The sequence below is a fragment of the Eptatretus burgeri genome, chromosome 18 (assembly GCF_056783735.1).
Source record: "Eptatretus burgeri isolate ZD-2024b chromosome 18, Ebu_testis_v1, whole genome shotgun sequence".
Taxonomy (NCBI): Eukaryota; Metazoa; Chordata; class Myxini; order Myxiniformes; family Myxinidae; genus Eptatretus; species Eptatretus burgeri.
In genome coordinates this window covers 30,125,897-30,151,448 of record NC_140978.1, presented here as the reverse complement: position 1 = coordinate 30,151,448, position 25,552 = coordinate 30,125,897, and the positions used below count along the sequence as shown (strand labels likewise).

General features: G+C 38.4%; 1 protein-coding gene across 3 annotated transcripts in view; it reads left to right on the top strand.

Moving 5' to 3' along the window:
- Window positions 1–25,552, top strand: part of LOC147008814 (laminin subunit alpha-2-like) — a 212,048-nt gene that overhangs the window by 93,296 nt on the left and 93,200 nt on the right. For all 3 annotated transcript variants that reach the window (XM_085863848.1, XM_085863849.1, XM_085863847.1), the window contains 5 exons: window positions 4,901–5,059; window positions 5,961–6,085; window positions 6,232–6,352; window positions 7,572–7,752; window positions 9,843–9,980. In XM_085863848.1, coding sequence (XP_085719974.1) covers window positions 4,901–5,059; window positions 5,961–6,085; window positions 6,232–6,352; window positions 7,572–7,752; window positions 9,843–9,980 — 724 coding nt within the window. The remainder of the gene's footprint in view (window positions 1–4,900; window positions 5,060–5,960; window positions 6,086–6,231; window positions 6,353–7,571; window positions 7,753–9,842; window positions 9,981–25,552) is intronic.

Sequence of the window (25,552 nt, the reverse complement as noted above, 5' to 3'; positions counted from 1 at the left end):
TCTGTCCCTTGATACGCTAGAAAATAGTCTTTTTCTAATTTCCAAATTGTAAAGTCAATAAGTTTGTGACTAAAAGTCGAAATCTTCCACTGATTATCCATGATGCTGTATCAGGTAGTGGATTATAATATCCATCCCCTCAGATTAACCATGACGTCCCATCAGGAAGTGGACTGTCATATCCATCCCTTCAGGTTAACCGTGACGTCACATCAGGAAGTACACCGTCATATCCATCCTTTCAGATGAACCATGATGTCACATCAGGTAGTGGATTATCATATCCATCCCTTCAGATTAACCACGACATCCCACCAGGTAGTGGATTATCATATCCATCCCTTCAGATTAACCATGACATCACATCAGGAAGTGGATTATCATATCCATCCCTTCAGATTAACCATGACATCACATCAGGAAGTGGATTATCATATCCATCCCTTCAGATTAACCATGACGTCCCATCAGGTAGTGGACCGTCATATCCATCCCTTCAGATTAACCATGATGCTGCATCAGGTAGTGGATTATCATGTCCATCCCTTCAGATTAACCACGACATCCCACCAGGTAGTGGATTATCATATCCATCCCTTCAGATTAACCATGACATCACATCAGGAAGTGGATTATCATATCCATCCCTTCAGATGAACCATGACGTCACATCAGGAAGTGGACTGTCATATCCATCCCTTCAGGTTAACCGTGACGTCACATCAGGAAGTACACCGTCATATCCATCCTTTCAGATTAACCATGATGTCACATCAGGTAGTGGATTATCATCTCCATCCCTTCAGATTAACCATAACGTCCCATCAGGAAGTGGACCATCATATCCATCCCTTCAGGTTAACCATGACGTCACATCAGGAAGTGGACTGTTATATCCATCCCTTCAGGTTAACCATTGCATCACATCAGGAAGTGGACCATCATATCCATCCCTTCAGGTTAACCATGACGTCACATAAGGAAGTGGACTGTCATACCAATCCCTTCAGGTTAACCATTACATCCCATCAGGAAGTGGACCGTCATATCCATTCCTTCAGATTAACCATGATGTCCCATTCGGAAGTGGATCCTCATATCCATCCCTTCAGATTAACCTTGACGTCACATCAGGAAGTGGACCGTCATATCCATCCCTTCAGATTAACCTTGACGTCGCATCACAAAGTTGACCGTCATATCCATCCTTTCTTTCAGGTTCCATCGTGGAATGATTGAACTCAAACGGCAAATAATTTCCGATTTTCCACAAATATGCCGAGTCGATGCATCCTTGGTGCTTGTTATACAAACCGAGATGGTTTCATGCTATAACAATGACCGAAAGACCCGAAGTTTGCCAGAAATGAGATGAGGCTTGTCCAAAATACCCGAGTGTGGATCTTGCCCACAAAATGTTCACTTTTGTGCTCGAAACATGTTACAGAGCACGTTATGAAACAACAAAGATGGCAAGATCTTGTGGTTATCTGCCACGATTGAGAGAGGATGCCATTTCCATGACTAAGTGGAAGAAACTGCCATCACTCGAAACTAAGACCATCTCTACCAGTGCATACCAATGTGTGTACACAGGTGATTTGAGCAGTGACTCAAACACCTGTTGCTATTGCGCGGCAGTTACCACAAGAGCACCTGAAAATATTTATCAATTAATTATCAACAAAAATTTCTACAAATCAAATGAACCACCATCCATTTATAGTGGAGAGTAAGTTTGTATGTATCATCTACTCCTCCGAGAGGATTTGACCTAGGACGCTAAAACTTTCTGGGATCCCCCCACCCCCCACCACTTTCATCACTCCCCTCTCCACAATCCCACATCAACCATCACCACTCTCCCACAATACCCACCACTATCCACCCCCAACCCCTTCCACCATCTCCCCACAATACCCACAACCACCCCACACCCCCTCTCTCTCCGAGCACCACTCCCTCCTCCACTGGAGCAGGACCTTGACACAGCACAACACCAGAGCACCAATACGACACGACCACAGACACAAATGGTGTCCCGGGAAAGTATGAAATGGGATGATCCAGTAACATACAAGATATTTGGTCAGCCTGTGAAGGTGGGACAAAAGCACTCATCGCCTATTTTGTCTGTGGTGTCCGAGTGTGCCTGGGTGGTGTCCATGCTATCGGGCGATGGGTATTTCTGCTCGAGTAATGTAACCGATTTATCAGTGAATACAAATCCGTTATAAACCGTCATTTGAATGGAAAAACAAAACCTAGCAACCTCGAATGAGCATACGACCAGCGTTTTCATCTTCACGACCACTTCCACCTTCTTCCTCTGAATCGGTCATCCTAAGTACTGCCCAAAGACACCTGGAAATTAAATAAAGTTACCGCACAGAGACAGCCGGAAATTAATTAAATGAAATAAAGTTGACGCCCAGAGAAGTCCGGAAATTAAATAAATTTACTGCCCAGAAAAGTCCGGAAATTAAATAAGTTAAACAAGCCGGAAGGCGAGGATGGTTCTCGGGCATTATTGAGGAAGCCCTACCATAAAAACCTATCTCTTCTGTCAAAATTGACCAAATAAAATCGGATTTTTTTATATGTTGTACTTATGGACATTACGCACAGCTTCTAGGAACTGAAATTGCGAGAAAAAAATTGAGAGAAAAAAATAAATAAATAAAAAGTTCAAGTGGGCGTAGCTCCGCCCACAAGGGGCGTGGGACGCCCCTCATGCAAAAAGACACAACTCGACCATGATATCTAGCTTGTGTCCAAGTTTCATCAAGATTGCGTCAAACGTCACGGAGCTATGCTCTGGAGAGAGTCACAAACAGACAGACAGACAGACAGACAGACAGACACACAGACACAACAAAAATAGTGGTCACTGCTGGCGCCCGCAAACCAATAAAGTTGCGAACACCGTCCAGAGAAGTCTGAGATTAAATAAATTAAATGAAGTTACCGGAACTGCCAGACTTCTCCAGGTGTCTTTATGAGATGTGCTTGAGATTTAATTCAAGTTTGAACTGCCGGGCGTCTCTGGACTTCTCTGGTCGCTGTTCGTAACTTTATTTAATTTGTTTAATTTCCGATCACGTTTTAAAACTAAAATGCGATATGCTCTCCAAACTCTTAACCTTAAAATTTAAACATTGAAATTGAGCTTAACAACAGTTCCGACTGCTAAAAAAAAATAACAATAAAAAAGAGAATGTCTGGGCGTCTCCAAGCTTCACCGGGCGTGTTTAGTATGACCCCTCTCTTAATAGCTCGCACAAGGATCAAAACGATGTGGCTCCATAATCCCCCTGAAAGCATTTCCATCACCAACAAATTTTGTCTCCAATAGTTTCTTCAAAATCCCACTAATCGGTTTCAACATACTGAGAACCTTCAGGGTTACTAATGTCGGTGGAATCATTGTCGGAATTTGAGCGTGAAATACACTGTTTCTCTATGTAAGGTGCTATTTGGATCAAGGTGGCTTCAAGATGTAACATCACTGATGAAATCGAAAATTGACATTCTGGGGCTTTTTTCGACACTTTGTGATTGGCAAAAAAATAAATAAATAATATTTTCCTTTAAATTAGACCATGATTAATGATTTTTCAATGGTTTTTAGAAAGAAAAGAAATTGTGTTTGGGTTCTCTTTTAAGCACTCAAACAAGTACTCCAATAAAAATTGTTGAAGCAAGCACTGTATCGCCGCGGCTTACAAACATTGGGTTGATAACGAACAGCTGTCTTGTCAAGTGATTAGCAATGTATACAGTGATTCATAAAGATGAGGATCAATGATTAGCGATGTATACAGTGATTTGGAGCATATGAAGCTCAATCGTACAGAAACCATAATTACGACCTGTTCCAAGACGAGGCATTTTCAGGAGGCCAAATCAAAATGTCAGCTAAGACCCCTAGGAGGTGAAATTGCACTGACCAAGGATAAGCCTTTCATGAAGGGAATCCATTAATTATCTTCAAAAGGCGTGTTTAAATTTACCCAAACACCCAATTTTCATTCCTCCTCTCACTTGGAGTTCCCTTATTACCCATGGAAAGTTTCAGGCTGTTACATTTCATGGTTTTGGAAGTTTCAGGCTGCTACATTTCATGGTTTTGGAGTTAGGGAGGAGACTCACTGACACACACACACACACACACACACACACACACACACACACACACACACACACACACACACACACACACACTGACATTTATTATTATATATTATTGGGCTGACAAAATAACCTAGAAGATTGGATACTCACCTCAGCTTTCTAGATTGGGTTTAAATCTTGACCATCTGTAAACTGTCACCCTGGTGTTCCGTGGACAGAGTGAGGCATCAGTGTGAGCCGAATCTCAGATGGACATTAAACTCGGAGTCCCATCTCCTGGCATTGGATGGTGGACATTAAAGATCCCACGGTGTCCGTGAGGAGTAGGTTAGTTAGCGCTGGCACCATGAACAAATTGTAAATTCCTACCTGGACTGCAGGTACCAAGTGTTTTCGTCTTCTTGGAGGTTCCACGACACCAGGTTACTCCACTTGCTATCATAGACCGTGGTTGCTGTCTGAACAGCACTTTCTGCACGATAAACAAATTGACCAGGTGGTCCGCATGTTACATGTGAATGATAGGAAGGGCAACCCACATTTTTTATTATTATTATTATTATTATTATTATTATTATTATTATTTATTATTATTATGACAAACTTGTATCGCTCACTTTCCTTTTCCATTTCCCACAAATCGATCTGTACTATTGCACCACTGTAGGTGACCATATAGACTCAGAATGGTGACTATTTTGATATATTGTTGGCATAATTACTTTTCTAACATGAACACACTTCCCTGTATCCTATGACCAAACAGATAGTTAGCATTGTTCAGCGAAAGCAAAAACCCGACCAGGAGCGAACCTGGACGGGGCCTGGATTCGCAAGGGTTCGAGATGGTGCTGGTTTGGAATTTACCATAAACAACATTCCTGCTTCAGCTGAGTACGAGCTTGTGATACGCTACGAGACAGAGGTGACACTATCCAGGGGTGTGTGTGTGTGTGTGTGTGTGTGTGTGTGTGTGTGTGTGTGTGTGTGTGTGTGTGTGTGTGTGTGTGTGTGTGTGTGTGTGTGTGTATTATGTGTGTGTGTGTTTTATTATATAATTATTTAGAAATAGCCGTTACTGGTCAATAAATGATGATTATGAGGAACACAGTAAGTTGTGAGAAAACAATGTTTGAGTTCAGTTTTAATCGAAAATAAATAATTGAAATGCATTTTGGGTTTCACTTGTGAGTGTATCGTTTCTTCCGCCACCAAAGGTGGATGGAGGTTATGTTTTCATCCCGATCTGTCTGTCTGTTTGTCTGTGAGCATGATATCTCAAAAAGTTGTGGGATGGATTTGGCCAAAACTTGATGGACATGTGTACGTGACGACAAGGACTAATCGATTCGATTTTGGTGAAGATTTGAATGCGGATCCGAATTTGAGAATTATTTACAGTGATTCTTCACCATTGACAGATGGAGCCAAAATCTACGTATTGAACGATATCTCAAAAAGTTGTGGACAAGTTATTACAAAACTGGGTGGATGAGTTTGTTGGGTGACAAGAACAAGCGGATTTGATTTTGGTTCAGGCCCGGATTTAGATCCGACCTATCAGTTTCATACAAAATGTAAACTCCTTAGCCTGGTGGAGGTATGTTCTCTGTGGATTGCCGTTCTAGTCATCACTTGTTGTCAGTGGGCACAACACTGTGCTCTATCCAAGGAGGATCATCAGTTGTGCATCATTGAACCAAATTTTGGACAAAACCCCAAAACAAGAAAACCTACTCTATTCCAGATAACAAGCATTCATATCAGCCTCAAGACCATTGCTGAAACGACTGTTTCACCATCATCATGTAACGTGTGCTTTGCAGCAGTTACTCGAGAAATGGGAGGTCTTGGTTCGAGTTTTTTCACGATCACAGCCCTCGGAAAGTCACTGCGCCAACGCACTACCCACGGACGAATTGCAAACAGCGACGTTGCACAGCGACCGCAGGTGGACATTTTACTCGAGCCCTCGTTGGATTGATTGTTCACTTTACCCAAACAGCTGTGTTGTATCGATCTTGGATCATTTCACAGAAAACAACATCTGCACCAGCTCCCGTGGAGGTGTTATAATTATCATCCATTTGCACGCAGGTATGCAGTACTACCGGTGACCGTCTGTCTGGAATCTGGGATCACGTACACGGTGGACATCAATGTGCAACTTCTGGACCCAAATAACCGCCGTCCCAGCGCACACATTCTTATTGACTCTGTAAGGGAGTAAAATAGGGAATGGAATGTGAGATAGCAAATGTTTTCCTTTATGAGGTTAATCTATGTCCAGTTTACTCCATACTTTATTCCTTCTCCTCCCACACCCAACACGTATGCTCCATACGTACTCCTTCCCTCCTCTTACTAATATTCGTCCACAATTCATTCCTTTTTCTCCCCACTCTTCCACCTTTACTTGCCCTCCTTTCTCTCACCTATTCTCCACCATTGCCTTCCTTTTTAACTTAAAATATTCTAAATTTATCCTCCCAATCTTCCTCTGTGTAAACACAATAACTATATCATTGTAGTCGTGTTGTTAATTGAGAAGAACCCTCGTATAAGACCACTTCTCATGTGACCAAATGATGGGAATGTATTCCTGGTGGTGGACACTTTTACATGCTGGCCAGTTTTACCTCCGCCACCGAAGGTGAAGGAGATTATGTTTTCATCCCCTTTCTTTCTTTCTGTCCGTCTGTCTGTTTGTTTGTTTGTTTGTCTGTGTGCAGGATATCTCGAAAAGTTGTAGACGGATCTGGATGAAATTTTGTGGACAGTTTCGGTGTGTGACGAGGATGAACCGATTCGATTTTGGTGAAGATCCAGGTTGGATCCGGCTACTCGAATTTTTTTAGTGATTCTTCATCATTGAGAGATCGGGCCAAAAATGATATATAGCACGATATCTCAAAAAGTTGTGGACGGATTCGGACGAAACCTGGTGGACAGGTTCGGTGTGTGGCAAAGACAAATTGATTCGATTTTGGTGAAGATCAGGATCCGGATCTGGATTCGAGAATTATTTAATTTTTAAAGTCATTCTTCACCAATGAGAGAAAGGGCCAAAAACGATATATAGCACTGTACAGCATGATATTTCAAAAATGTATTGAACCCGATATGTTATCATGGATCAGGCATGATGTGGCAGTGGTATGGGCTCCCCCGAGTGCCATTCTCTTACTGTATATAACAAACGTTATGAACATTTAAACATATTTCCATAAAGTGCAAGCACTGCAACCCTTCATTTTAAATTTATATCATTTTATCTAATCATATCACATGTCTGCAAGCTGAGCTTCATTTGCTTTGACACAACTCCCTTTGCCCCCACTCAGGGATCATTTGTGAGGGTTTCTCCACTGCATACCGGTTGATGATCTTATTACCCCAGTGGTCTCTCTCCAACCCTTCTCTGCCTGCACCCCCAGCTTGTGCTGTTCCCACAGCCGTCCTCCCTGACTGGTTCTCGCCCGACCAGCAGCCCATGGGAAGACTTCAAACGATATAGATGTGCAGACGCGTTTCGTGAGGTTCGTCATCGGGACCTCACTCAGGTTTGCCAGCAATTGGTGTGCAGCACCTCTGCCATCCTACATAACGGCGCCATTCGTGAGTATCCGAAAATGGGAATGACAACTGTTTCTTGGAATTTCCTGGATTTCTTTTCACGTTCTGCATGACTCTCCTCACCCCTCCCTTCCACAACCACCCATTCCTGTGACGACTACAATGCCATTTGATAGAGCGCATACCTCCGCCAGGCTGAACAGTTTACGTTTTGTATCTCACTGATAGGCTGGATCTGAATCCAGATTTTAACCAAAATCGAATTTTCTTGTTCTTGTCATCTACTCAACTCATCCACCAAGTTTGTCATAATCCGTCCACAACTTTTTTTACATATCATGCTACGTAACGTTTTTGTCCCCCCCATCTCTCAATGGTGAAGAATCACTTAAACAATTGTCATATCCACATCCGGATCTTCACCAAAATCGAATCGGTTCATCCTTATCACACACCCAACGTGTCCACCAATTTTTTTGTCTGAATCCGTCGATAACGTTTTGAGATATCCTGCTCAGAGACAAACAAACAAGAAAGATGTTGTGCATAGCACGATACTTAAAAAATCCAAATAAACAATATGCTTCCAGGTTTTGATTGGTGAACCAATTCTGTGACTCAATATGCAAATTTCTTTCAAACTAGCAGAACATCCAGCCTCTTGGTGGGTGGAGGTTGCGCATTACTTGCTGAAAAAATATAGTCTATGTATTGCAAGAAGACTATAGATGTTTGTGTGGGAATGCATTTAAAGGGGTCTAATGGGTCTTCAGGTCTTAAGGCTCTAAGGTGTCTAAGGTGTCGAAGAGGTGTAAAGAGTGTAAATATCAAGTGTCTAAGTGTTTCAAAGGGTATATAGGGCCATATAAAGGCCTTTATGGATCTAAAGGTCAAAGAGGTCTAAATGGGTCTAAAGATTGAAAGGGTATTTTCCAATTGTAGTTGGGGTCGAAAGGGGTCTAAGGGTCAAAATGGTATTTAAATGTCTCAGGGTCTTAGGGGTGTAAAGGTTTTCAGGGACTTTAAAGGGTCTAAGGGACTAAGGGGTCCAAAGGGTGTAAAGTATAAGGAGTCTAAATGGTGTGAAGGTCAAAAGGGTCCAAAATGTCTCAAGGCTCAAGGAGTCTCAGTAGTCTGTGGGGTCTTATGGGGTCCTAATTGTCATAAAAAGGTGGAAAGGGGTCGAAAGTGTCTTAAAGGTTCGAAACGGGTATTGCGGGATCTGAGGGGTTTAAAGAGTCAAAACGGGTCTAAGGTGTCTTCAGGAGGGTTTAATTGCCTTAACGGTTGAAGGGTCAAGGAATCTAAGCAGTTTAAATTGTATGTAAATGGTCTAAAGCGTCTAAAAGGTTCAAAGCGGTCTGAAGGGTGTAAAGGTAAAAAGTGTTAAAATGGAGAATATATCAAGTGAATCGAGTGGAAATTGACGATTTATGTGACCGAGACCTTTGATCTCTGAAGCCATTCATCCCACATTCTCTCATAAAATAAGTATTGTCTTTACATGATGGGACAGAGATAACGCACTTACCTTTGAATGTAGGTTGGAGTTTGACTCCTGACCCAACTGTAATCCATCGGATTGGTGCTTCGCAGGCAAGGCATTACATCATAAGGTGTGCCATCCCTTGGATGAGTATTAGGCAGGTGTCCCATCTGATAGCATTAGTTGGTAGAAGTTAAATATCTCAGTGTCCTTCCCAAAGAGTCATCGAGATATCTCTGGCACCCTGAACAAATTTAACTCCTGGCCTAACATGCAGAGGGGCACTGCATCAGCTGCATAGCTGCGCTCCTGAGCAATGATGGAAACTCTCAGCCACAAATTGCATACAAGAGAGCAGAACACACTGTGGGTATTCATTTCAAGCCACACCTTAATTATGTCTACTTTCAACTTTTTCTCCAGGTATGACATCCAGAGACATCTAGTTAATGCTGCACATTTCTGTTGCTGGTTATCTGTTTTGCATCAGCTAATTTTTGGTGACAAATGGACCCTTTGACTAACCACACTCCTGCAACCTCCTCACTCCCACCCCCAAACAAAGTTTATTTTCTAAACGTTACATCAGACTTAGAACTACATACTTTAATCAGTTGCCACATTTTGTCTCACATTGCTTCCTCAGCCTGTGACTGCCATATTGAAGGGTCTTTGGATACCATATGCGACAGAATTGGGGGACAGTGCCGATGCAAACCGAACATAATTGGACGTCGCTGTGATACCTGCATCTCTGCAGGAACAGACCTCTTGGACTGCCTCTGTAAGTGTTTGCTCTCCGTACATGTGTCCATCAAGTCAATGCCATGGAATGAGTCACCTTTTGTGTCTCTCATAGAAACTTTATAAAATGATGATTATGGAGGAATACTTTTCTTGAAAAACGACAAATAATAAGATCATTCCTTTCATGCCATGAAGGCAGATCGGGCTACTGAGGCATTTTAATTTGCAAGGAGTACAATTCTGGACAGGTCGCCACTCTGATGCAGGTTACCCTGAATGGTTATCACCCCAGTACAATGGTACTCATTTCGCCGACCACAGAAGGATGACAGGCTGAGGCAGCCCCACCTGGTGTTAATTCAGTGATGGACTGGGGCTCAAAATTAGGACCTTAAGGTCCCAAGCCAGCCACCTTAACCGTGAAGCCAACACCAGGCAAAAAGACTTCAAAAGAGAGACAGAATAGTTATTCAGAACTTGGCCATTTTCATGATCAGATCCAGTTCCTGGATTCTTAGCTTTTCAAAAAATTCCAAGACAGTTAGGCCTTAGTTATTTTATAACTTGGTTTACGCAGTTCTTCATCTAAAATGTAGGGTCGGTAGATCGAAATATAAATATAAATATAATTTCAATTTTTAGAAATGATATATTTTAATGATTTTTTTTCGGATGTTCCATGGAAAAGGCAAGGGAAGGTGGGGGGGGGGATATAAATCCCGGACCAGGAGGATCAAAGAAAACATTGAAGATGGAAGACCATTCAAATACAGGATGCCCATGTTCACTGTATCATCTGACGTGAAAAACAATAAGGAAGGATTAAAACTTGTTTTTACAATACAGTCTGGCATGTTTTTCTGATAGAAATCTGTTGGATCATCAAACAAATGGAAACAATGGTGAGAAAATTACTGTCCAAGTCATAGATGTGTGCGTGCACACGAGTGCATAGTGCTGGATATGATTTTAAAAAAGGTGTCTACTGGGAGTCAACATGCTCAAAACGGTCAATCAGAGCCATAACCAGCTCTTATTTTCAGTGGGCATCTGATCGTACCGTCTCCCCATCCCCATGAGCACATCAAAGGCTGATTTCTGGTCCGTTGAAGGCTGAATATCAGCATCTCGCAGAGAAACTTTGACGTACTTGGCACCGAAATCTTTCAATACGAACAGTGGTGTACAACTTTCGATGGACACAAAATCGGCACGATCGAGAGGAGCCTGCAAATTATCCCTGCTGATGCACTGAATTGATGCAATCGTTCAGCCAGAATATTCGTTGTGAAGATGTTTCGTGATTAAATCACCAATCCAGTCACTCAAATTTATACCACCAACATACTTCTTAACAATCACCTTCGCCCCAGAAACCACAGTCAATCTGAACCACGCTGGCCACAGCTCAGACGCCATGACCGAAGACTACTGCGCAGTTCTACTGCACAGTTTGGTTCAAGGTAACTCGGCATTTTGGCGTGCGTGCAAGAAATTATATTTTGAAAATAAATGCCGACGTTTACATTTCGGGTTTTGAAACTTTTGCACCTTCGGCGGAAAATGTATAAATATACAAGGCTAAAAATGTGTTTTATATTTATATTTCATTTCGGAAAATATACCCTCGGCGCATCCGTAAACCAAGTTATAAAATAGCTAAGGCCTTGCCAGATGTTTATTTTTAGTAAAACAAAAAAATAAAACTGTCCACTGATAAGCACATCACAGATCCTTTGATTTGGTGGTGAGTCGGGTGAATATACTGATTCTGGCTCACTTTCCCCCATGCTAATGAATGAGGGGTTCTCAGCGATTCATATTTTTTCCCTAAAAAATAAACTCCCTTTTTATCCCAACCTGTTGAATTCTCTGCTGTTGAAATATCTAAAACATGTAAGTGAATGGAGATTTTAATAGCCTCCCCTTTTAGCCTCAGAGCACTTTTTTTTCAAATAACCAATGCATATTGTTTAGCTCACTCGTTGAACCTATAAATATTTGTTCATTCTCAAATTCCTTCAATAGTTTAATTTTCTTTACACAATAATCCCCATCTAAAATATTTTAAAATAAAATATTTGAATCTTTATATTTTTCAAGACAACCCTTTTGTTTCATTGTGAAATGATACACTTCTCTTCATGCTCTCATCTGACTACCTCCTGAATTGCATATCATTTTGAGATTGTCGTAAATTATTTTTCCATTGTTCAATTGATAGCCATCAAAGTTTTCAGTCCATTCAAGGATATTTTTTTTTTCTTTACATCCTCCAACTTACTAGTTTTTAAATTGATTCGCTTATTTGTTTTATTTACCTTTGTTTTAGTTATTTTTTCAAAAAGACTTATTTGATATTTTTCACATTCATTATGTTTTCCATTTATATACCAAGACTGAGATTTTCTCCACTCTTTGCTTTGATTAATACTTTGTTCGACCATTTATATATTGTGAAAAAGGCGGCGGAAGCCCTTAAAAACCCTAACCCATATTCTATTTAGTTAAAACTTGTATCCATATGGAACACAATCTATTCTACACACTCTATCATACAATATCCATATGGAACACAATCGATTCCATTATCTAAAATAAATCTCTGATCATCAAAGGCTCCTAATGCCTTTTTATTTACTTCTTCACTATATATCTTATGTTTATAGCTTCTTATTGTATTAATTTTCCTATATTCTTCTTTCTTATTCATCAAACAATTATAATAATTTCTAAAAGTTATTGATTTCTTTATTCCATATTTCTTTATTCCCTTTAACCTCTTATCAATCTGATCACCAGACTTATAAGCATATGCCTTTGCTCTCAATCCAATAAACTCACTCATTACTTTTCCACCCAACTCATCCTTAAACGTACCAATAACCTTTCCATTCTTTTCCGAAAATAATTAACTCTTCTTACTAAAATTACTTGTATCATATAGTCCAATATTTTTCTTCATATCTTTATAAACATCATCAGTTTTTATATCTAGAATAAACCTATCAGTGTCCATATACAACAATGAAACATTTTCACCATACTCTTTCTTTAAGTCATTATACAAATATATAATCAAACATCAATATCTTTGATAAATCAAGAACTGCTGTTCCAATATAAATTGGTTTATCCATTAAATACTTTCCTTTTTCATATGAATTGCAGAAAAGTTCTATGAAAAAACCTCTTCTCTCTTAAAACTTGGTTTATTTATCAATCTCGAAGCTTCTTTCCAAGATGTTGCAAATCTAATGTTTTGCCTGTTTCTAACATTCTCCATTGTCTTTCCAAAGACAGCATTATTCAGCAATTTATAGAATTCCCCTTCAAATTTTACTTTTGTATTTGTTCTCATATCTGTATTGAATTCAATATACTTTTCCATCCAAGAACTTTGTTTAAATTTTAAAACTATGAACTTTAGCTACTCTCAATCCTTCTCTCAAAATCTGTTTCAAGCTTCTCTGATGCAAAACATAATACTCCTTATCATAGAATGTTGTTAATAACTTTTCTGTTGATTTACCTTTAATATTAAAACTTTTATGATAATCAATTAACCATTCTTTATTTGGGGTTTCTTTCTCACATGCAAAAGGAAGGTCTTTATGCTTATTACGAAGATCACTCGGGTACCTCAAATCAACTTCAAAATAATAACCTTCATTTTCCTCATTCAATTCCTCTTCAGAAGAAATAACAATATTCATCAAAACCTTTTCATAATCCTTTTCTTCCACCCACTCTAATTTCCCATAAGGCAGAGATTGAGACATTGCCCATCCATACAAATTATCAGCATCAAAATACATCAAATAATTAATATCTTTTTCACTATCATAATTTGGAAGATATTTATTATTTGCTTTAGCATATCTTTTTGAACATACTTGTGATATTCCCCTTCTCTTAGACTTCTCAATCATCAAAAGCATATCTACATCACTGATTAAATCTATATCTTGTTTTGTCGTTTTCTACATTGCAGTACAAGCTAAACCAGGAGCTGTGAAATAGTGGGCAGGATCTAATCCACAACAATTTTTATTATGACAGAGTGATCTAAAAGCTTCAAACACATCAGCTAACAATAAAACATCTGTTTTTAGATACAAATCATGATATTCTCCAAGGTTCTTTATCTTAAATATTTTCCAAATTTCTTGCGCGTGTTTATATTCCAAATCACTTATCTCTTCTTCTTAAAGGTTATTATAGAAACTTTCTTTTTAAGGAAGTTGTGTTTCTTTAAATCTCATAAATGAATCCATATAATCAAAAGGATAAATTCCCTTACTTGTAAGAATTTTCTCTTTACTTTGAATTTCATTCCTTGTTTGAATTTCCTCTCCAATTAGAATTCCCTCTTTAATCAGAATTTCATCTATAATCAGAATTTCCTCTTTAGTTAGAATTTCATTCATTGTTCGAATTTTCTTTAAAAATAGAATTTCATCTTCAGTTAGAATTTCTTCATTAATTTCCTCATTAATTAAAATTTCCTCTTTACTTTGAATTCTCTCTTTAATCTGAATTTCCTCTTTAGTTAGAATTTCCTCTTTTGGAAAGAATGAATTAAGATTTGGAAAAGAGCCCGTGGAGCTTAGATTTGATGCTGGGTCGGCTCGTGGTGTTCCCATAAACTTGCAAGAATCTCGAAATCTAATCCGAGTTAAAGGTTTTGTGAATATCATTTTTGGAAATGAAATATACTTTTGACTTGTGTTTGTTATGGCAGAAATATTCCCTGGAGTTTTGAAAGTTCATTTATAAATAGATATGTATTATAGTTGGTGCTGTTGTGAAGAAAGACTGGAATAAAAGAAGGAAATTTATAATTAATATTACAACAGGAATGAGCGGACCTCTATATTTACCAGTAAGGTGACAATGATCCCCAACTTTGATCTCTCCCTCAATTTCCTCCTCACAAATATGGCAGATATTGTTCTTTCTAAATTCTAATTTTTCTTCTTCAGTTAATTTCATCGGTTCATTTGTTTCTTTCATTAATTTACTTCGTCTTATACAATCCTTTTACAATCGTTTTACAAATTCTTGTGAAGCTTTTTTTCCACTATAATGTTCAAGTTTATTATACTTTTCTCCAACAGATGATTTGATATAATAACAGAAACCACAAGGAAAATGTTTTTGATATTTATTTGTATATGATTCTTTTGGATGAGGAGAAGCACTATTTATCTTTTTAAAGATACATTCCAAATCAGCGTATATCACAAATGGGTGCATGATAGATTTATTATAATCTTCAAAAGAAATCTTTTCACCAGGTTTATGCATTGTAATTTCAGCTGATTTCTGATTACTACAATATTTTGAATGTTGTTCTCATCGTTCTCTTGTATGAAATGAATTAAGACATCGCTTACAAGGATATATTTTGTTTGCTGTTGTGAATACCTGAGAAGAGATTAATCATGATAAATTATTGATGTGTGTATAATGTGAATCCTTTCCAACACTAAAATATAAAAGATCAATGTGTGTTTCTTCATTTTTATAGTTGTTTGAAATCTTTAATACCTGAACTTTATTCTCTCTCGTTAATCCATATACATCAATGGAAAGATTATTCTTTTTCTCAAATTTAGGAATATCTGTTCGTGGCATTGGGAATTTAAAATCTTTAATGTCCAAGGTATTCTCATATTTCATATATTGTTTTACTCTTTCTGAATTACAATTTGGTGGATGTCAGTGAGCAAGAATAGACCAGACAAAATATTTATTATCATTGTTCTTAATATTAACAACTGCCTTCTTTAGTTTTATTTTTTTTTGGTAATTCAATATAAGAAGAAGCTTTAAGAGGGTCTGATTTTAGAATGTGTATATCCAAAAAGATGATTTTTAAAAATATGAAATCCAATTCCTACCACTGCATTATCAACATCCTCCTCTTGTCTTGATAGTTCTTCATAAACCCCACTACAGTAATCCCCCGTTTCTCGCAGGGGTTACGTTCCAAACCCTCCCATGGTAAGTGAAAATCCGCGATGAATGGACGCCTCCACAAAACGCATTTTAAACACATTTTAATCTCAATTAAACACATGAAGAAAACATTTGAAGCATAAAAATGCTTACTGTAAACTCAGTAACGTTGCAAAAACATTGTGATGGGCAGTTGCTGGCATTGTTTCTTCATGGTGGTGAGGAGAGTTTTCGCCATTGTTGCTAAGCGTTCAAGTGATAGGCCTTCGTCGTCGTGCTCCTGCGATGGATCAGATTGTTCCTCCTCCTCGCATGCAGACTTCGTAAGCTCAGCCAAATCCTCGTCCGTTAATGGGTCAGAGTTGGTTTCGATGAGGTCATTCACTTCGTCGTGCTTCATGTCGTTGAATCCTCCTCCTAGAATCTTCGCCAGCTTGACCGCCTTATCGATTGCCGAATGGTGAATTTCGTCTGGAGAAAAGGCCTTGTATTCGTGGATGCATTCTGGCCACAGCTTCTTCCAACAGGCGTTTAAGGTTTCTTTTATCATTTCTTGTAGAGTCTTCTGAATTATTTGGAGACATGTTGCTTTCGTGAAATCATGCCAATACGCCCTCAGAGAAAAATTGTCGTTGGAATCCATGGCCTCCACGAGGTACTGCAGGGCGTTGCGAATGTAAATCGCTGATGTTGGCTTCGTCCTTCTTGATGTAGCGTATGGTCGATTCATTCAAACCGTAACGGCGCCCAACCGCGGCAAACGTTTTTCCTTTGGGCGGCATCGTAGGGCTTGGAGAAAAAAACGTAGAAAATATCTGTGTCGTTCACAAGCGAAACACTCAAGAGAGCGAGAGTGTGCCTCGTGGGCAGCAGCCAATCAGCGCCAAGGAGAAATGAATAGCGCGCTCTCTGTCTTTGTCTCGTGCGTTGTGTCGACAAACATACAAATTTTTTTTGTTTGTTTTATTATGAAGATACTTTCGAGCAACACGCGTTATAATTTATTGCTTAAGTAATTTATATTTTACATATTATTACTGCGATTTACCGGGGGAATCCGCATAAAAAATTAGTTACGTTCCAAGGGAAAACCCGCGATGAACCGGGGGCGCGATAGGTGAACCGCGATGAAGCGGGGATTGACTGTATTCAGAAAATCTTGAAATGATGTTATAAAATGAAGATCTGTTCTCATATAAGGAGTTTGTTCTTCATCTTGTCTTTTCATATTCATTTTCACTCCCATATAAAACTTTAAAGTTTTCATTTCTTTTAATGTCTTTTTAATAACTTTTTCAACATCAGGTTTCACTATTTCAATTGATTCAGCTATTGATGATGGACCGGGTTCTCCAAATTGAAAAATCCTTCTTTTTATATGCCCTTTAAATGCCCCATCAGTGTTTTCAATATAATAGTCTCCCTTTACTTTAAACTCATTCTTCTTGTGTTTTTGTGATTGAAGGTGCTTCTTATATCTACTCTTCAAAACATCCTTTGAGCAGATATCACAATGTTTTGTTTCCAACTCAAGAGGAGATATTTGATAAAATAGATTAAATGTGTGTTTGTTGTTTTGAAGGTGTTTTTTTATAATATTTATATTCGTGATTACAAACATCGCAGTACGTTGTATTCACCATATTCATATAATAAAACTTTGCTTAAACAAAAATTTTCTTGATGAAAAATTTCGTTCAATTTATAGGTGAATCTGTGCTTAAAACCATTTTATCCTCCAACGTTTTTCACTTAATAAATACAATGTTTCAAGACACAAAAGACAAGTTTCAATCAATCTCTTCATTTGTTAAAGATACTGAGAAATATGTCAAGGATGTAAAATTGAACAAAGATAAATATAACATCTATTGGATAAAAACAATTATGGTGAATAATATGAGTTCTTCAATTTCCTTCAGTGGAAGGGCTTTTAATATACCTGGAAGAACATCAATTAAAGTATCTCAAACAAACGTTTCTCCTCTCCTTCTGGCAATATATTCAAAATTAGAAAAAGCAATGAAACAAGAAAAAGTTTCAAAAAATAAAAACCTTATGGATGAAGCTTTAGAAAGAAAAGATAAGACCATCTGTAATATGCAAGGAGAAATTTGTATTTTTTTCAACAACCCTAAAGATCTAAATCCTGATGAAATAAAGGATGTTAATATATCAGGTGAAATGACATTTCGTTCAATCATAGCTGAGGATCATTTTAAAATTACCTTTAATATAAAAAATGTTGCAGTTGAATCTGTTAATGAAAAAAGTATATAGATATCAATGGTAATGTTGTTTCTACAAATTAATGAGTCAATATTAAACTGAAGATTTTGAAGATTATGAGAGTAATTATGATCATCATGAAAGTAGTTTTATAGATGATTCCGAAGATGAATTTTAGTTTAAGTAAAGTTTTACTTTATTAATATGCTAGATTTTGAGCCTCTTGAATTGTCTGATTCTCCATATGACAAATTTGAGAATTGTTCTGCGTCTGATAGAGTGGGATTAAACACAGAGTTAAAAGTCTATTAACAATGTATATTCTGTGATTATCATCTAATTAATGATAATAAAAAATATTAAAAGGAAAATAATTCTTTTAAATTTACACCAAAAATGAATTACATTACAAGATTGATGAGAGAAATGAATGTAAAGTATGAGGGTGATAACACACCTTTCCTTACAAGGGAAGAAACTGAACGTATTAGAGAAATGTTCAAAGGATTATTGTTATATATTTTTCATGATTGTCCTTTACAGGGAAATATCAACACAAGATATTGTACAAATAAAGTAATGGATCATCTTGAAATTAAACCTGAACTTAGGATGAAATATAGAGTTTCGAAAAAAGCCAATAATAGAATAAATAACCTGTTTTCCAAATATATCAATGAATGATTTTTTACCCATTTGCGAAAATAAGATAAAATTTAACAATCATAAAAATCTTCCAAATTCATCAAGATGTCTCATCGTTGGTTCAAGCGGATGCGGAAAAACCTGATTACTTTTGAAGATGCTCCTGACTCCCAACTTTTTAGATTATGATAATTTAATAATTTTCACAACGTGGAGTTTTCAACCAGCTTATCAACTACTCTCACAAGGTTTTAATGCTGGTCTTCAAAAAGAAGATATAATCGGTTTATTTAAAATTCAAAAAAACCTAAATGATTATAACATTGAAGATATAATTCAACTATTTTGTGATACACAGAGATGTAAAAATAAATCAAAACCGATAGCTTGTATTCTTAGTGATAATATGGATGATATACCGTCTCCCCAAGATTTGGATAAATCAAAAAAGAACCTCGTTATCTTTGATGATTGTGTTAATGAGAGAAACCAAATGTAATGGACAGCTACAACACAAGAGGGAGACATTCTTCTTGTAATTGTATTTATCTTAGTCAATCGTACTTTCAACTTCCTCGTCGTTCCATCAGAAACAAGGCGAATACTTTTATTTTATTCAAGTTAAATTCAATGGATATAAACAATTTTTGGAGAGATAATTGTTCTACATTATGTACTAAAAAGGAATTTGGGGACTACATGAAGCACACGAATGAAAAATATAAATATATTGTTGTGAAACGAGATGACATATTAAATGATATTTTCCAATAAATAAATGGATGCGAAAGAAAGAGCAAGAGGATTTAAGGAACATCAATGGTTGGTTTCAAAAGTTGTAAAACAACAGGAAGACATAAAGAAGAAATGCAGACAGAAATTAATGGGTGAAGAAGCATTTGAAAGAAAACAAGAGAAATTTTTTAAACCATTTTTAAAAACTTCCAAAGAAAAAATTATAGATGTTTCCACAGTTCCCACAATAGAATATACTCCTAAAAAAACTCCAAATGATAAAAGATTTCAGTCAAATGATGGAGGAAGAATTAGAGCATGTAGGAGAATTAGAATATGATGATGAAGGATTATTTAAACAACTGGAAGAGATAAATCAACCCCCTGATTATATTGCGAAGGCTCTTCAAACCAATGAATATTCAGCGGAATCAAAAACCAAAGCAGGACTCATTCCAACAGAACAACCAGCAATATTTCATCTTGTTCAAGAAAAGGTATTGATATATATATATATATATATATATATATATTTTTTTTTTTTTTTTTTTTGTATACCTTGGTCGAGGCTCGTATGAGAGCTAACACACAACTCACAGCAAGGAGGCATGAGACAAGAGGGGCGGGAGTGGAAGGGACAAAACATTGGGGAACAGACACAGGTGAACTGTGGAAGGGAGAGGGATGGGGATGGGACGGGGAACATGGCGAGGGGAAGATGGACATTAAAGGGACTTTCAGGAAGGAAAGCAGGAGAATTGAAGGAAGTGGGCTTGGGTGGATTATCGGGGTAGAAAAGATCGAGGATTTGGATGGGGGAAGATAAGAGGTGGTGGTGAACAGCTGTTTTGAAAGCCTGAAGGGAAGAATGGGAAAGAATAGAGTGAGGAAGTTTATTCCAAAGGCGGGAAAAAAGAGGAATGAAAGAGTGAAGATGAGCAGTGATTCGTGATTTTGGTAGTTTTACCAGAAGGGGGTTGTTGGCGGACCTTGAGCGCCCTGTGGAAATGTGGTTGGGACAAATCGCAGAGAGAGCAGGGGGGGCAAGGCTGGAGAGGAGTCGGTAGAAGACAGAAAGACCACCGACCAACCTGCGGTGATTGAGTGAGAGGCCCAAAGACTCAGCTTCATTGCGGGAGATGCCAATGATCTTAAAAGCCCTGGTTTCGACAGCGTGAAGTCGAGAAAGGTGGGAGGCAGGAGCACCAGCCCAGAGGGGAGAGCAGTACTCCATCAGGCTACGGACAAAAGCTTTGTAAGTGGTCAGGAGCTCATTAATGATGATCATTAATAATGCTCAGGAGACTATTTAATGATGAATTATGGTTCTTGGGGTCTGCTCAACCCCCTGTTAAACTAACTCCGAGATTAATGTTTCTTCTCACAAAAGATGGAAGACAAGCTTCAACTGTGAGGGATGAATCAAAATATTTTGATAAACCATTGGATATTAAAAATAATGATGATAGAGTGCATATTGATCTGCTGAACTCTGTTAATTATAGGGTTAGTCTTTCGGGTAAACGTAGCAAGAATGAGAAGGAGAAACACACTATTCAGGCTTTAAGTAGGCTTGGTTCAGGTGTTAGTTTTCTTCCAAATGACCCATCACAATAAGTTAATACACTGCTATTTTTGTGAGGTAGTAAGAAGGCTGGAAATAACAATTGTTTTAATGAAGCATCAGCCATTTTAGATCAGTTGATGAACATGAAAATAATTAATAAATATCAATATAAAGACATTTTATCTCGTATTAAATAAGATGAGAAGCACAATCCTGAGTTTTAATTTCACAACAAGTGACCACACATCTTCATTCCCATACCCACTACAACTTGACCCAACAAAAGAATATGAGGCATTTTTATTGTCCATGGAAACTTATAATACCTTATTTAATATAACTGATAAAAATGACAAGTTTAGTTATCATCCCGGAAGTGGATACAAAACGATAACAGTTTCACCCGGAGCATATGACATTTCTCAAATATCTTCCGAAATTGCTCGTCTTATGAAAGAACAGGGTGATGAACCAAAAAATATTGTTATACATATTCAAAAACATACTTCAAAATCAACGATTAAACTTAAAAATAACTACAAGGTTGATTTCACAATTGATAATTCATTTAAAGAGTTATTGGGTTTCTCCTCAAAAAAGATTGAAACTAATGGGATGTTTTACAGTGATAATGTCATTCAAATATCCTCAGGAATATATTCGGTATTAATTCACTGTGATTTGATTGATGGTGCTTATAATGATGGAATAAAAACAAATACAATATTTTCATTCAGCGCATACTCAACCCCAATTGGTTATAAATTCAATATGGAACCCAAAAATTTGGTTTATCTCCCTGTGTCAGGAAAAAACCATACACAGAGTAAATTTTAGGATAACCGACCAAGATAATCGTATCATTTCTTTTCATGGAGAAGTTATATCCATCAGAATTAACCTACATGAAGTTTTCCAATAAATAAATACGATGGTTATTGTGAGGAAACACGAGTTGGGAAAATATAAAATAATTACAGGGGATGGGATGTTCCTTTCCCCATACTATAAGGGCGAAGGTATGTATCTTGGTAGAGGATACTATAAACCTAAGAGACAAAGGGGTGTCGGACATCAATTTAGAAGAGATGGGATAATTGATACTCTAATGGGTATCGGTTCAACTATTTTTAAACATAAAGACCTAATTGGTTCAACTGCTTATGCTGTGGGAAATGTATCAGGTGCTGTAAAGAGCATAAAAGATGCCCAAAAGGAATCTCATAAATTACAAGCAATAAAAGAAATTAAGAAAGGCAAAACTCAGTTGTCTCCCCAAGAACGACAGAAAATAATTCAAATACTTGGGTCAGGGTTTCAAAAGTTTTAACATATTTTTTCCTAAATAAATACAAGTATGGAAGCAATTGATAGTATCTATGATTTGGATGATACTATTATCATCTCAAACTCCACTCATAAAGAAGATTACTTCAAGGTAAATGCAATAACTGGAACAGACTGGAATGCAAATGGTATAAAAAGTTTTGAAATAAATTATCAACAAACCTATTTGAATCTATCCGAAAGTTTCTTGTTGTGTAAATTTACATTCACTAAGGCTGGGAATAACACAAATGCTACACTCCTAAATAATTTCTTCTGGAAAATGTTTGATAGTGTTCGTTTGTACATTGGAACACAAGAAGTTGAACCAGTTGATTATGTCTCTGCTGTTTCTGAAATAATGAAATTTACACTCTATTAATTCAGTGATAGAATGGGAAAGGGGTCTGTCGAAGGTTTTATTCCTGATATGTCAACGGGAACAACTACAGACCCTGGATATATTCAAAGGAAAGGAGTGTATAATGATGATGCAAAAGCAGTTAATAGTTTTACTGTCGCAGTTCCTCTTAAAGGTATATTTGGATTTTCTGATCATGATAAAGTTCTGCATGGTCTTTAAATTAGATTTCAACTACAAAGGAATGACAATGAAAATAGATTACTTTTTGGTGTTGCTGGTGCTTTTGGTGAGCAGAATAAATTTGCAATTGATGAAATGAGTTGGTATATTAGTGAATATACTCCTAATCTTAAAACAGAAGAGATGTTGAACAGAAGTCTTAACTCAAAGAAACCACTCAGTGTATCATACCTCAAAAGAAGATGTCAACACGTTAAACGAAACCAAACCACTTGCACGTGGAATTTTGGTGTTCTGGAAGGAAAGCCACGATATCTGTGGATCATTTAAAAAAAAAACAGATGGCGATACTGCTACTGATAAGAATAATGCATTGAGTGATAATGCTAGGGTGAAACAACTTTGCGTTTCTCTCGATGGAACATTTTATCCTCGAGATAGATTGGAAATTAATTGGGAAAAAAATGATTATGCTGAAGCAGAAAAGTCTTACCAAAAGGTGTGTGAAAGTATTGGAAATAAAGAACCTATTTTGGATACAACAGCATTTAAAAGTTTGTATACAATCTATGCGTTTGATCTGAGTGCTCAAAAGGAAAATATAAAGTCAAATCGAGTGGATATTTGAAAGAGGAGAGAGTGAAGAAGTTGATACATATTGTTACGTTTGAGGGGGGGGGTATGCATTCAAAGCGTAATTAGGATGTTTAATTAGGTATGCCATGCTGTTCGAGTGTACCAGTATCTCGATGTAATAAGTAGCAATTCAGTGGTGATAAGTTGTCTAGTAAATGTCCATTTCTTCAAGGGGGAAATGATAATTGTCACGTAATTAGATAGGGATACGGGATAGGGTAAGTGTGTCTGTGTAAACCCCTTTTAGTATTCTCTGGAGGCTTGCCGTGACGTCACAGAACAGTGCTGTGGATGGCTCCGCCCCGTGATCACGATTGGCGGAAGGCGACGGCGGAGGGCCAATAAACGGCTCGATTGGAAGTGACGAGGACGGGGGCATAAAAAGGTTCTGTTCGGGGTCGAAAAGGAAGAGGAAGAAGATCGGGACAGAAAGACCGTTTTTTTGGGGGGCGGAGGTTGTTGCGCTGGGAGCGTGCTTGTTGTTGCGCTGATTCGGCCCTGGTTTCATCGTGTCTTGTAGCCTTGCTGAGCCTCGTGCCTCACCTTGGTTGGCTCTGGGGTTCTGCTGGCTCGGAGTACGGGGTCGAACGGCGGGCGGACCTGCCTCCCTCTCCTGCTCGCAATTTGGCGCCAGAACTGGTTCCCTAGCGGCTCTGAGCGGACTTGGGCCAAGACCAGGAGGTCGACAGCACCACGGTTTCTCCTGCCCCCCCTGACGAGAGCAAGGGCAGCTCGTCCGACGCCAATCCAGGGACTGTTGCGTCCACACCACGGTCCAGCCTGACCACCAGGAATAGCTACGTTTTTTTTTTTTGTGTGTGTGTGTGTGTGTACCTGGCGCCTTAGAGGGTTTGAGATTTGTATATTCATTGGAATTGTCTGTGTTCACCCCACGCCCGATCCCACACCATCCCGTCGAATCGCCCCGGATCCCTCTTCTTGCCGAGTCTTGTTATTTCTGGTTAGAGGAATAAATGTTATCAACTCAGTGAAAAGCGACTCGTGCCACCTTCCTCGTCCCGTTTGCGGTAGAGCGATTAAAACCGCCATCTTTGGGTTATAAATAAATAAACCGCCTCCATCGTTTCGGCTCATTCTACGTTGGCGGGACTGTTCAAGTCCCGTGGACGACACATTGGTGTCTGAAGTGGGATGTTCGAACCCCTCTAAATTATATTCGGTCTCGGGAGAATATACCAGAACTAAAATCTCGCCACGAATCGGAATATAAAATTTCTACAGAAAAGCGCGGGAATATTTTGGCGGGATTTTTCAAATTAAATTTAATTGGCGGCAAACGGGACTTCTGCACCACGGCGGATGTGCAGATGTTTGAGGAGGAAGGGCACGTGTCTTGCAGCGAGTCAGGGGAAGAAGGGAGAGACGGGGGTAGGGTTGGAACCTCCCCCATTCCGAACGTGGACCGTGCTTCATCGCCCGTAACGGGGCCGGCAGCACCGGAAACCGGCGCGATGTCGATCTAGACAATGTTGGAACGTTTAATGAGTGCAATGACGGCACAGGGGGAAAAAATGACAGATCAATTGGGGGTAATGGGGGAACAGTTGGGTGCACGGATTGATTTAATGAGGGATGAATTGGGGGAAAAGATGGAGAAAATGAAAACTGAGATGCAGGAGTGTGTGGATGTTCAATTGGGGGAAATACAAAGTAAATTCGAGGATAGTTTGGAGGAAACAAAGGTAGAAATTACATTGGAGGGGGAAAATATGCGGAAGAAATTGGTAGATAAAATTGATGCAACGAACATTCGGGTTGATAAAGTGGAGGAAAGCCTGGAACGTCATCGTGTCTGTGTGGATGCTCATATGCAGCTGCAAGTAGAAGAGTGGGGAGAGCTGAGGAAGCAAGGGATGAATTTGGCGGAGGAGGTAAAAGGATTGGAGGCTCGTTTGGACGAACAAGATAAAATTATGAGCCAAGATGAAGTCTTGGATAAAGG